Source organism: Dipodomys merriami, unplaced genomic scaffold, assembly GCF_024711535.1.
Source record: "Dipodomys merriami isolate MVZ:Mamm:240054 unplaced genomic scaffold, mDipMer1.0.p SCAF_27, whole genome shotgun sequence".
In the NCBI taxonomy this organism is placed as follows: domain Eukaryota; kingdom Metazoa; phylum Chordata; class Mammalia; order Rodentia; family Heteromyidae; genus Dipodomys; species Dipodomys merriami.
In genome coordinates, this window is record NW_027204159.1 from 3,332,827 (window position 1) to 3,347,105 (window position 14,279).

A 14,279-nucleotide genomic window follows, 5' to 3' on the forward strand; every position below is an offset into this window, starting at 1 on the left:
GCACACTGGAGGATTTTAATATAATTCTGGCTCATGTAAAATAGGAAGCTACAAGTACCAGGTGAGTTATTTTTATAAATGTAGATATATCAGCTTCTTAATTAATTTGGATAGGAAATCTAAATATATCCTTTTGCTCTGGAAAAAATGTATTTTTACAAAATAGCATGTTGGAATGTACTTTAGAGATATTGCATTTATTTCTAGTTTCATCGGTCTTTTTACTCTATGTTTAGTTTTAGATGGATTTCAAATAATTGAATCAAATGGGATACTTGGTATTGTTTTTGCTTCACAAATGTAAGGAATATTCTCATAGCATTCTTGAGCAGTAAAGTCAAAGTGTATTGATGTGGGTAGAAAGTATACTTTCACACACAGAAAATAGATAAATTTGAAGTCCAGCATGCTATTTCAGCCTATTCCTATAAACGAAATAATAATAACATGCTAGGAAATAAATGAAACAAGAGAAGGAGAGGGTCTCTTTAGCTTTCATTTATACAGAGCTAGATTGTTTCTTTCACAGGAACGACAGGAAAACTTCTTGGGAAGAGTAAGAATATTTTAGACCTTACAAAAATAATTACCTTCAGCACTCCTTTCTGCTCAGAGAATTACCTTTTATTCACTGAACAAAGTGATTCATCTGGGGAAACTGAAACTCATTGGGCATCTAAAGAAAGGGATGTGGTAGATGCATATACTTTCCAAAGGTTAATCTAATTTTACTGCTCTACATCAAAGATTATTTAGCAGCCAACATCTTCATCACTGAGGTCTGATTTCTCTCTGGAGGTACTAAGAAGCAGACATCCATGACACAAAACCTTACAAGTTTTGAGCCACCTAAATCCATTGTCTCCAAGTTTGGGTAAGTAACATCCAAATACAATTATAGAGCTATCCTAAATTCATTGTCTCCTATTTTGGATTGAAGGTTGCTAAGTGCCACGACCACCTACCTAGATGGAATTTCTCCCCTTAGTAGACATAAATGTATCCAGCACAAGGAGTACTATTTGCAGGCCTTTGTTCAACCCATTGTGTATTGGTGGGTGCTCCTTTATCCCCTTCCTTGCTTGGCCCTGACTTACTAAATAAACTTTGTTAAACTTTAAAAAGATATGGCAATGCTCTGTGCTGGTTATTTTGTACTTTATGGTGATCCTCAGGCAAATTTAGAGGAAAGATCTCACCTTTATAGTTAATAACATTCCTATTAACCACCCTTTCTCCAGCACATTTAGCATTGATCGAGGAGGCAATGTTGACAAAGGAGTTTTTAGTCAGGTGTGCTAAATATAATGCAATCTTGAACCACAATATACAGCCCTTGTTCAAGGTGTGGAAAATGGAAGAGCAAGCAGACATGTATCTAGCCACAGGGACTCATCTTCCTATACATCATATCTAAAAATCCCACCCATTGTCAAATATTCTGACACCATTCTTCTCTGCCCTTTTCACAGTTCCTAGGGCTCTATTCAGCCTAAAGTTGCAATAAATGGACAAGAAAAAAAGAGCCTATATTCGTCCCTCAATCAGCTCCTTGTTGCTCTGAGATCCCTGGCACATTCTATGCCAGGCCTTTCTCACCCAAACTTAACATTCTAGCATAAACAAGAAAGCAGAAAGTATTGTTTTGCAGATTTGATCAACTCAGCCCAAATTGGACTCTACAGAACTTGTGTCCGAGATGTTAAAATGGCATAGAAGTCATAAGGTATATATGGAAATAAAATTATGTAATTTGACTGATGTTGTGAATGAAATTGTTAAACTTCCACAAGGCCCTCTGATATTTGTTGTTATTTGAGATGGTAAACTCCAAATGGGTAGATATTGTAATTATCCTAATCATTAATACTATGACTGTCAAATCTTATAGATAATAAAACCTATTTTCTATTGTCAAAGGAAGTCATTACTATAGTTTTCTGCATGTCACCAGCCTCATTTTCTAAATAAAATTTGTTTTTACTTAGATCCTGAGAATAAATTCTTATGGGTAATAACAAATGCATTTCTTTTCCTTAAACATTACTTTCCCAGGCTTCCTTACAGACTGTGTGACAAATCCTATCAGTTTTACACAAAGGATCATCTTCTGGGCTGCAGCTGGGAAATCTTTTCTTCTATGCTAAAATTCAAGAAGAGAACCAGTACTATTGCTTCTCTTTTTCCCTGCCTTGCAGTGCTGTGTGAGTCTGTGAATTCTGGAACCAAAAAAACAAAACAAAACAAAAAAACCTTTTCACAATGAGACCACAGGTATAGAAATGAAAATCCAGCAGAGAAGTCAGAGCAAAACATTGTAAGGATATAGGACGTTGGCAGATCCATAAATAACTAAACATCCTCTTAATTACCCTTTAAGTAATGTAATAAAACTCTAGTTTGTATCTTGATTTGTGTGATATTTACTCTAGTTGATGCACATATTGGAAGGATAAGGAAGAAATAATATTATGAGACAAATGCTAGACATTGAACTATTACAGAATTTTAGTGTTATATAATAAATATAATTAGAAGGATGATTGACTATTCACCAAATAAATCATAAAATCCTCACCCTTACATATAATGACCAATAAAGCTTTAGATAAGGGTTAAAATGTATCAATGCTAGCTCCAAATTCTATGATACAAAAGACCCAAGAGAATACCGAAGCTGGAGTTTCAAAGGCTATAGAGGAGAGTTGTCCTGTTGTTAGTAAAGACAAGGCACTGTGTGGAGCTCAGGTGTCCCAAGTTGCAGCACAGTGAATGTGAGCAATGAAGACAATTTAGTATTGTCTTCAAGAGAGGATTCTTAAATTGAGGAATTCTTAAATTGAGGAATAATGGTTCATCTGATGGAATACAATACTCTTCTGCTATGTGAGGACAACATGTCAAACTATTATTTGTATATATTTTCATTTTGCCATTTACTAAGTTGACAGGATATTTACTGAAATGTAACATTTTATTAGAGTCTAGGATTTTCCCCTGAACTTGGCTATGTGTGAATTTTCAGCAGGAAGCTTAATTTTATCTGGATAAAGTATGTCACTGGAATCCCTTTAAAAAGATCAACTTACTATATATTTTGTAGTATGGCTCATTGTTCAGAAATTTAGTCACACTTATTTTGTTTTATTTTTGGTTTGCTTACTAGTTTTCTGAGTTCACTAAAATGTAGAGCCATAGTTTGCTTTTAATGTACTTAATAATTTCTAACAGAATATGGCTGTAGAGAACATTTTTATGGCTTCTTATTGAATCTTGTGTATAGTATGTTATTTTAAATATGAAAGGAATAAAAGGAAAATGACATCAATGGTATTTTAATTATAGATTTTTTTCTCTAAAAGGATGACAAAGAAAAATGAGTTATAAACCCACAAACACATCAGAGAGAAGATGAGTTGTAGACCCACAAGCACACCCAAAACGAAGCAGGACAACCGAGTGAAATAATTGGATTCATAGTCTATGTATTCTTCATTTTAAAAATACGAAGTTTTGCCGAGCGCTTATAATCCTAGTTACTCGGGAGGCTGAGATCTGAGGAACAAGATTCAAAGCCAGCCCAGGCAGGAAAGTCTGTGAGACTCTTATCTCCAATTAACCACCAGAAAACCAGAAGTGGTGCTGTGGCTCAAGCAGTAGGGTGCTCATCTTGAGCTGAAGAGCTCAGGAACAATGCCCAGGCTGAGAGTTCAAGCCCTATGACCGACAAAAAAAAACCAAAAAACAAAAAACACGAAGTTCTCTAGAAGTCATGGACTAGAACAAGACATAACATATCTGAATTCTTCAACTACTTCCCAATTGAGCACTTTAAAAATAATACAAGTGATCACAAAGCAAGTGAAAGATGAAAACTGCAGAACAAAATGAGTGTTTTTATAGCTGCTTTCTTGAGATTTCATAACACAAAAGTGAAATTTCATTAGGTATTTTGCAAACTAGTTTTTAATTTCTAGTTACTACATCTAGTAAACAAGTATAGACAAAGAAATTTATTGTGTCATATACTGATATAAATATCTATGGTTTTTTAAATACCAGTTATATATATATATATATATATGTATATGTATATATATATATATATAATTACACTGATTGAAAATTCCCATAGAGACTGATAACACTATGCTTGCAATGCTGAAATTCCAAATGTACCCTAAATTATTTCCATATAAATTAAATAATTAATAATATAGTTTAAGTTGAATATGTATTTTAAAATCTACAATCTATTCATAATTTTTTCTTTCTTTTTATCCTTGATAGCAAAATCTCAATCTTATTTAAATTCTAGATGTGTACAAATTTCAGTATAGCTCTGGAGATAAATCTTGAATTGTCAATCAAACATAATGATTCCATTCCTATTGCCAATGATCATGTGATATAATTATGGAAAATTAAATGAGAAATATAGAAATTGTGGAGTTGAAAAGCAAGATCTGATCCACAAGCTCACTGACAGAATGAAAACCCCAAACCACATATTTCTCTAAATATATGCAAAAGAAGTATTTGACAAGATTCAGTAGCTCATGATAAAACACTCAAAATTAGTAATGGAAGAAAATCCCTCAACAACAATGGAAGCTGTCTATGAAGAATTCACAGGTAACTTTACTTACTAGTAAAAAAAAAACCTGAAAGGTTTCCTCTAAGGATGACTGCTTTCACCATTTCTTTTCAACATGATACATGGACTCAATAAAGAAAATTATCAAAGAAATAATAAGTACACCTCTCTGCCTGAAGTTGTCATGATCTTTAATATGTTGTTTTTAATGTACTATGTGATTTTTCTTGTTTCTTTTGTATGTTCTTCCCCCTACAGCATATCCTCTGTTGTCACTGTATTTGATTTTGGTACCCTGGTGTTGTACGTACATTTATTTGAATTAGGGAAGGGAAGGGGAACAACACGGTAGTGAGACAAAGTATGAGGGGGGGTTGTGGAGGAGAAAAAGTAGGAGAAGAATGAGGGAAGGGGTAACAAGTTTGACAAGAAATGTACTTATTACCTTACACATGCAATTGTAACCCCATAATTGTAACCTTGACAATAAAAATATGAAAAATAAATATTACTATCAAAAAAATAAAATCCTAATGCACTAATAAAAATCTTTTGGAATCTAACAATAGAATTCAGCCAGGCTGTAAAATACTACATGGAAATACAAAAATGCCAGTCAGCACACAGCATTGTGACATATGACATTGCTTTGATCTGTTGCTAACATGCATATGGATTTTTATAGGATTTATGTATTACCCATGTGTAAGAAACACATCTCATTGCTAGATATTTCCCTGAATAATCTTCAGCAAAGTAAGGTATATGAAAGATTTAAAGTATCATTAAAAGTTTTAATTTTTCTAAGATTCTAGTTCATTTTCGTTTATTTTTTGAAAAAGGAATCATTCCTCTGTGCTAATGATTTTTTCCTAAGGTAAATTGAATAAGAATGAAGTATGCAGTTATTTTTATAAACATGACATATATTTCCTTCACTGCTATCACTGGAGAACCAGTTGAAGGAAAAAACTCTCTCAAACAAATGAGAGGGAGAATGTCATATTTACTTTTCCCATTCAGAGGCAACATTGAATGAAAATGTAATTGGGTCCCACTCATGTCTCCACGTGGCTTCATAAAAGTGGCATAAATTATTGTAAACTCAGACAGATGCCAATATTACAAATTTAAGAAATTAATTCTAAATCATGCTGAAAATATGTGTCTCATGTGCTACAAAAAAAATACCACCAGGAAATTGTCAGTAAGCACAAAGTTGGGAGATAATGGCAAGGTGAAGATGAGGAGAGGGAGCCAAAGTAATTGTCTTCAAAAATTTGAAAGTCTCCATGGAGAAAAAAAAAGAGAGTTTTAAATTGCCTCTAGGCAAAATTTAAACTGGTTTGGAGATTTTGAAAGAAAGATTTAAAGGTAATATAATGAAGCATTTTTCAGGGTCCCAAAATGGAATGACCTGCTTTGGGAAATGAAGACTTTCACATTTTTGTTGCTTGTTCAAGGAAATTGAACTGTTCACTCTTGGACAATGATCTAGAAGAGATTTGCACATTAAATTAGTACTACATGATTGAAAATAGGTTTACTACTCTAAGGTATTTTTGGTTCTGCGATTCATTATCTATTGTTAAACATTTAACTTTCTCATACAAAAGACACTAAAATCAGTGTCCGCTGGTTCCCTACAGAATATATAATTTCCAAGTTTTGTTATCACAGATTCTGAAGTCTATCACTTAGCATTGTTACCACAAAATAGGAATACAGGAAGATTGTGTTTTGTGTTTTAAAGATATCATTATAAGTAATATTGTAAGTAATATTATAAGTAATATTGACTGGTAACCTTCATACAGGCCTGTAGTAAGACATGTTTCTTCTGTAATGAATGCATTTAATCATCATTATAAACAAAAAAAGTTAGAAGTTTTAACAAGCTATCATGTGGAACTTGTTCAATGATGAAAATCCTGGAAAACAACTAATCCAAAACTCTAGAACCAGACCCCAGAGTGTGCATTGGGAAGAAGGACCCCTCATGACAGTCTGTAGAAGCAGTCACCAACAGTGCTGTAGGGGACAGAATTTCTCACTTGTTTTGAATTTTAAAATACACAGATGGGCAATTTAAGAAAATTGAAATTTTTAACTCTCCTCTTTAGCTTAGTATAGTGAGGTAGATATCAGCATGTATTCTGAAACCAGATTTCCTATGCTATGTCTCAAATGTGTCACTGACTAATTGCAATACTCTAGTGTCTCAGTTTTCTCATCTATAAATGGAGATATGGCTATGTTATAGTCTTGTTATAATGACTTACGAGTTATGTGATATAAGTTAAATGCCTCGAAAGTGCATAGTTAGAACTCAATAAAAGTTCATTGGAATTATCTTCTATAATACAGGAAGACAAACTATTTCTCAAAATTGGAATCTCAAAAGGATCAAGCAAAAGTTCTGTGTGCTTAAATAAAATTTTTATCACCTTCCCTCATATATTTGAAGCTCAAAATAATCTCCTCTGTGGACCATGCTGCCACAATTTCAATTTCAAATCAGGATCTTTTCAGGTAATTCCAAATATTCAAACCTGCCTACAGCCCAACTACACTGAAAGGTACGTGGGATGGCACTTCATAAAAAGAATAATGAAATCAGGTTCTGAGTCTCAACCAAAGGTTAAATGCATATGTGGTAGTAATTCACATAAATAGAAATTTATATTAAATAAATCACTGAAGCTTAACACTGGCGGCTTATGCCTGCTATCCCAGCTAGGTGAAAGATTGAGACTGAGAGGTCACAGGTAAATAAAAAGTCCATGAGACTCAATTTCATTGAAGAAGCTGAATATGGTGACATGCAACTGTTTCCATCAACTATGTGGAAAAGCACATAATCCACTGTGCACCTACGTAAAAATTGAGACCGTATCTGAAAAAATAACCAGGAACAAAATGAGTCGGGCCAGGCACTAGTGACATATGTCAACTAACTATTCAGAAAGACGAAACCAGGAGGATTGTGGTTTGAGGCCAGTCCAGGCAGAGAAGTCTGTGAGTTTCAAAATAAACAGAGATGGGGAGCTTGCTATCAGTGGCTCACACCTGTTATCATAGCTACTCAGGAGGCTGTGATCTGAGAATCACAGTCCAATGCTAGCCCAGGCAAGAAAGCCCATGAGACTCTTATCTTCAATGAACCATCAAAAAGCCAGAAATGAAGCTATGGCTCAAGTAGTAGAGTGATAACTTTGAACAAAAAAGCTCAAGGACAGCACCCAGTCCCTGAGTTCAAGTCCAAGGGCTGGCACACAAAAAAATAAATCAGATAAACAAAAATAAACAAAGATGGGGCATGGTTCAAGTGGTAGAATACCAGATGTGAGAAAGAAGAGCATGAGGCTCATAATTCAAGCCCTGACATTGGACCTGTCTAGAGAATACAAGATCTTGAGTTCAAAACCCAAAAACTAATACCAGCAAAAAAATCAATTAATTAATCAAATAAATGTGAGATGTATATATGTATATACATATATAATATATATATAATGGAATTCTATGCTTCCATCAGAAAGAATGACACCACCCCACTTGTTAGGTAATGGAAAGACTTGGGAAAAAAATCATATTAAGTGAAGTAAGCTAGTCCAGTCCCAAAGAAATTTAAGTCCCATTTAGGTTTCCCTTTTTTGCAATAGTTAGTATACGTATAAGATAATCTTATCAGATGAGCTGAAAATCTCAAACACTATGTACATACAATCATATAAGATGATGCTACATGAAATGAAACCCAAGATATGGACACAAGAGGTCTGTCTTTGTTGTTGTTGTTGTTTTAAGTGTGCTACATGATTTTTTTTTTGTTTCCTTTGTATGTTCTTTCCCCTATGGCATATCCCCTGTTGTCACTGTACGTGATTTTGGTACAGTGCATCTTGTATATACATCTGTCTAATCTGAGGAGGGGAAGGGGAATAACAAAATGGTGAAACAAGGACACAGGATGACCCATGGCAAAAATTATACCCACAAGGCAGTATATTGGAAATGAACGTTACAACTTGGGGGGGGAGGGGCAGGGGAGGTGGAGTGGGGGAAGGAAGGGATAGTGAGAGAACAACAAAGGGGTAAAAATGTTCAAGTAATGTACTCATTGCCTTACTCATGTAACTGTAACTCCTCTGTACATCTTCACAATAAAGTTTAAAAAGATAATAATTTAGAAAAAATTGAAACACAGCACTTCGGTTACTGGCCAGAAACTTTACTTGAATTAATATTAATATTGAATTATTGTTAATAAACATCTGATTTTATGTAAAAATCTAGCCTGATACATAATCTCTGAGTGGAAAATAGACATGTTAAGTATGTCCATTCATCCCCCTGAATGTTTGGGGTTATGCTGCTACATCAGATAAGATCACCTGAAAATTATCTTCAAGGAAATCATTAGTCTCTTGTAACAATTCTTTCACAGAACTATGGCTAAAATTATTTTTTCCAATGAAGATTTTACATAAAAATGATTCTGAAAAGCACTGATTGATATCTTCATTAAAAAGTTATAACTTGGCTCAGGTGGCTCATTCCTGTAATCCTAGTTACTCAGGAGGCTGAGATCTGAAGATCAAGGTTCAAAGCCACCCTGAGCAGGAAAGTTTGTGAGATTCTTTTCTCCCATAAACCATCAGAAAACCGAAGTGACACTGTGAATCAAATGGGAGAGTGCTAGCCTTGAGCTGACGAGCTCAAGGACAGCACTCAGGCCCAGAGTTCAAGCCCCACGACCGACCAAATAAAAGAAAAAAGTCATATATCATATATAAGGTATTTATCACTGTCATTTATATCTTAATGTATAAATAATAATCTCCAAGTACACAAAAATAATTGTTAGGAAAAATCCATCTATATTGATGCTTTAACATCATAATCATTAACGAAATGGGGCTAAAATTAAGCAAATAACCATAACACATACTAACAGTTTAGTCTTTACTATGTACCAAGTATTTTTCTAAGTTTTTAGATATTTTAATGCCTTTTCCCAAAAAAAAGTCTGTGATAGAAATAAAATTTTTAATACGGTCCATCTTAGTAAAGTGATTTTAACTGAGTATGGTACTATGCAGCAGGAGGAAATGAGTTCAAAACTAGCATAGGCTACATAAGAAGATCCAGAAGGAAGGAAAGAAGGAAGGAAAGAAGGAAGGAAGGAAGGAAAAAACTTTTAAAAAATCATGTGTTAAACTGGTTGTCAATCGCTCACACCTATAATCCTAGCTAGTCAGGGGGCTGAGATCTAAGGATTGAATTTGGAAGCTAGCTCAGGCAGGAAAGTCTATGAAACTCTTATCTCCAATTAAACACACACACACACACACACACACACACACACCAAAAGTGGAGCTGTGCTCAGGCACAGCTCCCAGGTCCTGAGTTTAATTCCCCAGGGCCAGCACCCTCCCCCTCCCCCGCCAAAAAAAAAGTCCCTTAAGGGATGTGAAGGGTAAACAAAGGAGGAGGCTGCAATGCTTGATAAGAAATGTACTCATTATCTTGCCCGTGTGTAATTGTAACCCTCTGTACAGTATGTTCACAAAAAATTAAAATTAAAATTAAAAAAAAAAGAAAAAGAAACCTAGGTAGACTTTGAAAAAAAAAAAAGTCCCTTAATGAACTCCAAGATATGGACACAAGAGGTTTTTTCTTTATTGTTGTTGTTTTTAATGTATTATGTGATTTCTTGTTTCTTTTCTATTTTCCTCCCTATGGTTTATTTCCTGTTGTCACTGTATTTGATTATGGTACCATGGGTATTATATATACATTTATCTGAATGAGGGAAGGAAAGGTGAATAACAATAACAAAGGGGGAACCAATGCAACAGTGATGCTCACAAGGAAATATTTTGGAAATGATCGGTACAACTAATGATCTGTATAACTGGGGGGGGGGGAAATGGGGGAAGGGAAAGTGGGAGATAAATTAGGGAGGGAGTAACAAGTTCGACAAGAAACGTACTCATTACTTACATAACTGTAACCCCCCCCCCCGTACATCACTTTGACAATAAAATTTAAGAATTACAGCAATATAGGATGGAATAGTAACTGTTTGTCTGTTAATAAAATCAAAAGCATAGATAGTAATGTTAGATGTATGAACAAGGTTTTAAGAGTAAAATTAATATCTGCTGCAGTTTACTAAAAAACCACTTGCAACATAGGTGACTGAGCACTAGAATATGGGGTGGAGAATGTATGACAGTATTTGAGTGAGGATGGAAGAGAAATCCTCCAAGGGAAGGACAAGAAACAGTGGGTGATTTGAGAATATGGGGAAGGAACAAAATCCTTAGGGGAAAAGAACAAACCTGGAAAATTAACTTACATACCCATCACGATTCCTGAAGATACCTTTTCTTTTCAAATTATATTATTTGAATCATAAATCAACCAAGTCTAGCCTATACTTCAGTTATTTCAAAATTATTGGTAAAAAATTTCCACTTTATAAAATATTGCCTCTAGGATGTCCTACTGGATTTGAGGTTATTTCTCACTTCTAGATGAAAGTTTAGTATTATATGTGGACAGGGACACTTAGAAAATATTACTTATTGAGGTGAAAAGTAACTTACTTACAATTATCTGACAGTTTTGAAGAGAAATACTCCAAAAGACTTAAAATACTTGTTTCCCGTAATTCTGGGTGTTCTGATTTTTCCATTGGGAAATAAGATTTTTGTGCACTCTTACAGTAACAGAACCCAATTAAAGCAGTTTTTCGCAAATCAGAAGTAGCTGCATACAAGCAGATTTCTGCAATAATCGTTGTGTATATATAGACTATATTCCAGGCCCAAGAAAGACAATCTTTCTCATAGCGTTCTTCCTGAAATAAGAAAAAATATTAAGTAAGAAAAATATATCCTATTATGATTAAATCCTATATACATTATATTTAAAACAAAAAATGTTATCATCCAGGCGCCGGTGGCTCACGCCTATAATCCTAGCCACTCAACAGGCTGAGATCTCAGGATACAGTTCAAAGCCAGCCCGGGCAGGAAAGTCCTAGCGACTCTTAGCTCCAACAAACCACCAGAAAACCGGAAGTAGCGCTGTGGCTCAAGCAGTAGAGCGCTTGCCTTGAGCTGAAGAGCACAGGGACAGCGCCCAGGCCCAGAGTTCAAGCCCCACGGAAGAAAAGTCAGAGGACCATAGTCAGAGATAGGCTAGTAAAAAAAAAAGCAAGAAACTTAATCTGTAAAAACTGAAACAAACAGATGCTGAACTATGGCTGAAATGCTAGAGCACAGATTTAGCCTGAACTAGAATCTGAGTTCAAACCCTAGTCAAACAGTTGTTGTTTTTTTTTTTAAAAAAAAGAACTTTTCAATCAATGGAATATAAACTAATCAAATAAAATGTTCCTTTCTATAGCACATTAGAAAATAATCTTTTCTACTATTTACTAGTTTAATATGTATTTCATAGGAAAACAAAATAATGACATCTTTTGGAGAAGAATTTGAGCATCTGTTACAAAAGATCTCAGCTACGATTGGTTAAAATCAAGTATTATCTAGGATGGGAAGGGAAACAAAAAAAATGGTAAGACAAAGGACAAAGAGGTCTCAGCTACGACTGGTTAAAATCAAGTATTATCTAGGATGGGAAGGGAAACAAAAAAAATGGTAAGACAAAGGACAAAGAGGGAACCTATGCAACAGCGATACTCACAAGACAATATGTTGGAAATGATCTGTACAACTTGGAGGGGTTGGGGGGAGAAAGAGGGAGAAAAATAAGGGAAGGGGTAACAAGTTAGACAAGAAATTTAATCACTACCTTACTTATATAACTGTAATCCCTCTGTACATCACCTTGACAATAAATTTTTTTAAAAAAGATCAAGTATTGTATCTGGATTTATCAGCTTAATGTCTGTTACACTCTCTACCCAAAAATCTTTAACAAATGTTTATAGTCTTTCAGTATTTTGACTTTATTTAATCCAAAAACTCATAATACATGCAGATAAAATTTTATGTTTAAAAATGCCCTGTGAACACTACTCTCCATCATGGGCTAAGGTTCAAGTGGTAGAGCACCTGCCTGGCAAGTGTGAGATCCTGAATTTGAAACCCAACACTGCCAAAACAAAACATAATTTTTTGTTATCTGTGAACAATTAGGAACAAAGTTAATGTTAAATAGTAAAGAGTTAAATATCACTTCCACTAAAATACAAATTTTAATCAAATGTAATGACAAAGAAGAATATTAATGTCAGTAAAATAGAAATTTTAATAATATATAATGACAATAAAACTATAATAATGTATATTGTTATAGTATATGCACATTAAAGCTATGATTACAAAGTTGTACATATTGTATATCCTACTATGAAATACAATTTAAATAATGGCACAAATGAAATATAATTCTGTTCCTCAACTAAATTAGCCATAGGTTACCTGACTTTGAGTAGACAAAATGCTTGAAAGAAAGTCTTTCATTAGGTCCATTAAAGTCTTCAAGCAGGCCATGTTCAATTTGGCAGCCTCCCCAAGGACAAGCAAAGCCAGTACTGTATCTAGCCTGGATGATAAGCAAATGGTAAACACATGAATGGAAATAACAATAATTAAACTTTAGTGAAAGAACATATTAGAACAGAGGAAATAAATGCTTAGCCCATGTATGTCTTTTTTCAGTAAAGATTAATAGGCACTGGTTAAAAAAAGAAATTAAATCCCCAACAACAAATCCTAAAAGAAACAACTGCCCGTTAAATAAGTGAGCTAAAGACTTAAAGAGAAACTTCTCTGAAGGGGAAATAAGAATAGCCAATAGACACATGAAGAAGTGCTCAACATCTCTAGCCATAAAAGAAATGCAAATCAAAACTACATTGAGATACCACCTCACCCCAGTTAGAATGGCTATAATCAAGAACTCTAACAACAACAGATGCTGGAGGGGATGTGGCCAGAAGGGAACCTTACTGCATTGTTGGTGGGAGTGTAAACTTGTTCAACCATTTTGGAAAGCAGTATGGAGGTTCCTCAAAAGACTCCACATAGAGCTCCCCTATGACCCAACAATCCCATTTGGGGCATTTACCCAAATGACCACAAACAAGGCCATACTAAAGCTACCAGAACAACTATGTTTATCGAATTATGTCTGTCTATATATCTATCTATCTATCTATATGCATATATGTGTATATATATATATATGCTTATATGTATCTATGTATATAGACACGTATATACATTATATATAAAATGTATATATGATATATTATATATATTACATATATAATGGAATTCTATGCTTCCATCAGAAAGAATGGCACCGCCCCACTTCTTAGGAAATGGAAAGACTTAGAAAAAATCATTTAAGTGAAGTAAGCCAGACCCAAAGAAACATAGGTCCTGGGGCTGGGAAGGTGGCTCAGTGGTAGAGCGCTTGCCTTGCATGCCTGAGGCCCTGGGTTCGATTCCTCAGCACCACATAAGCAAAAAGAAAAAAAAAAGAAAAATAGGTCCCATGGTTTCCTTTATATGTCTAGGATAATCTTAGCAGATGAACAAATACCTCAATATGACCATATAAGATGATGCTAAGTGAAATGAACACCAAGACATGAACACAAGATGTTTTTCTTTGTTGTTGTTTTTTTAATGTA

At 34.4% G+C, this 14,279-nt stretch overlaps 1 protein-coding gene across 2 annotated transcripts in view; it reads right to left on the bottom strand.

Moving 5' to 3' along the window:
- The window catches only part of Tmem232 (transmembrane protein 232), a 208,685-nt gene that overhangs the window by 135,978 nt on the left and 58,428 nt on the right, over nt 1-14,279 (bottom strand). For both annotated transcript variants that reach the window (XM_070036029.1, XM_070036028.1), the window contains 2 exons: nt 13,060-13,183; nt 11,219-11,468 (listed from right to left, as the gene is read on the bottom strand). In XM_070036029.1, the coding sequence (XP_069892130.1) occupies nt 11,219-11,468; nt 13,060-13,183 (374 nt within the window). The remainder of the gene's footprint in view (nt 1-11,218; nt 11,469-13,059; nt 13,184-14,279) is intronic.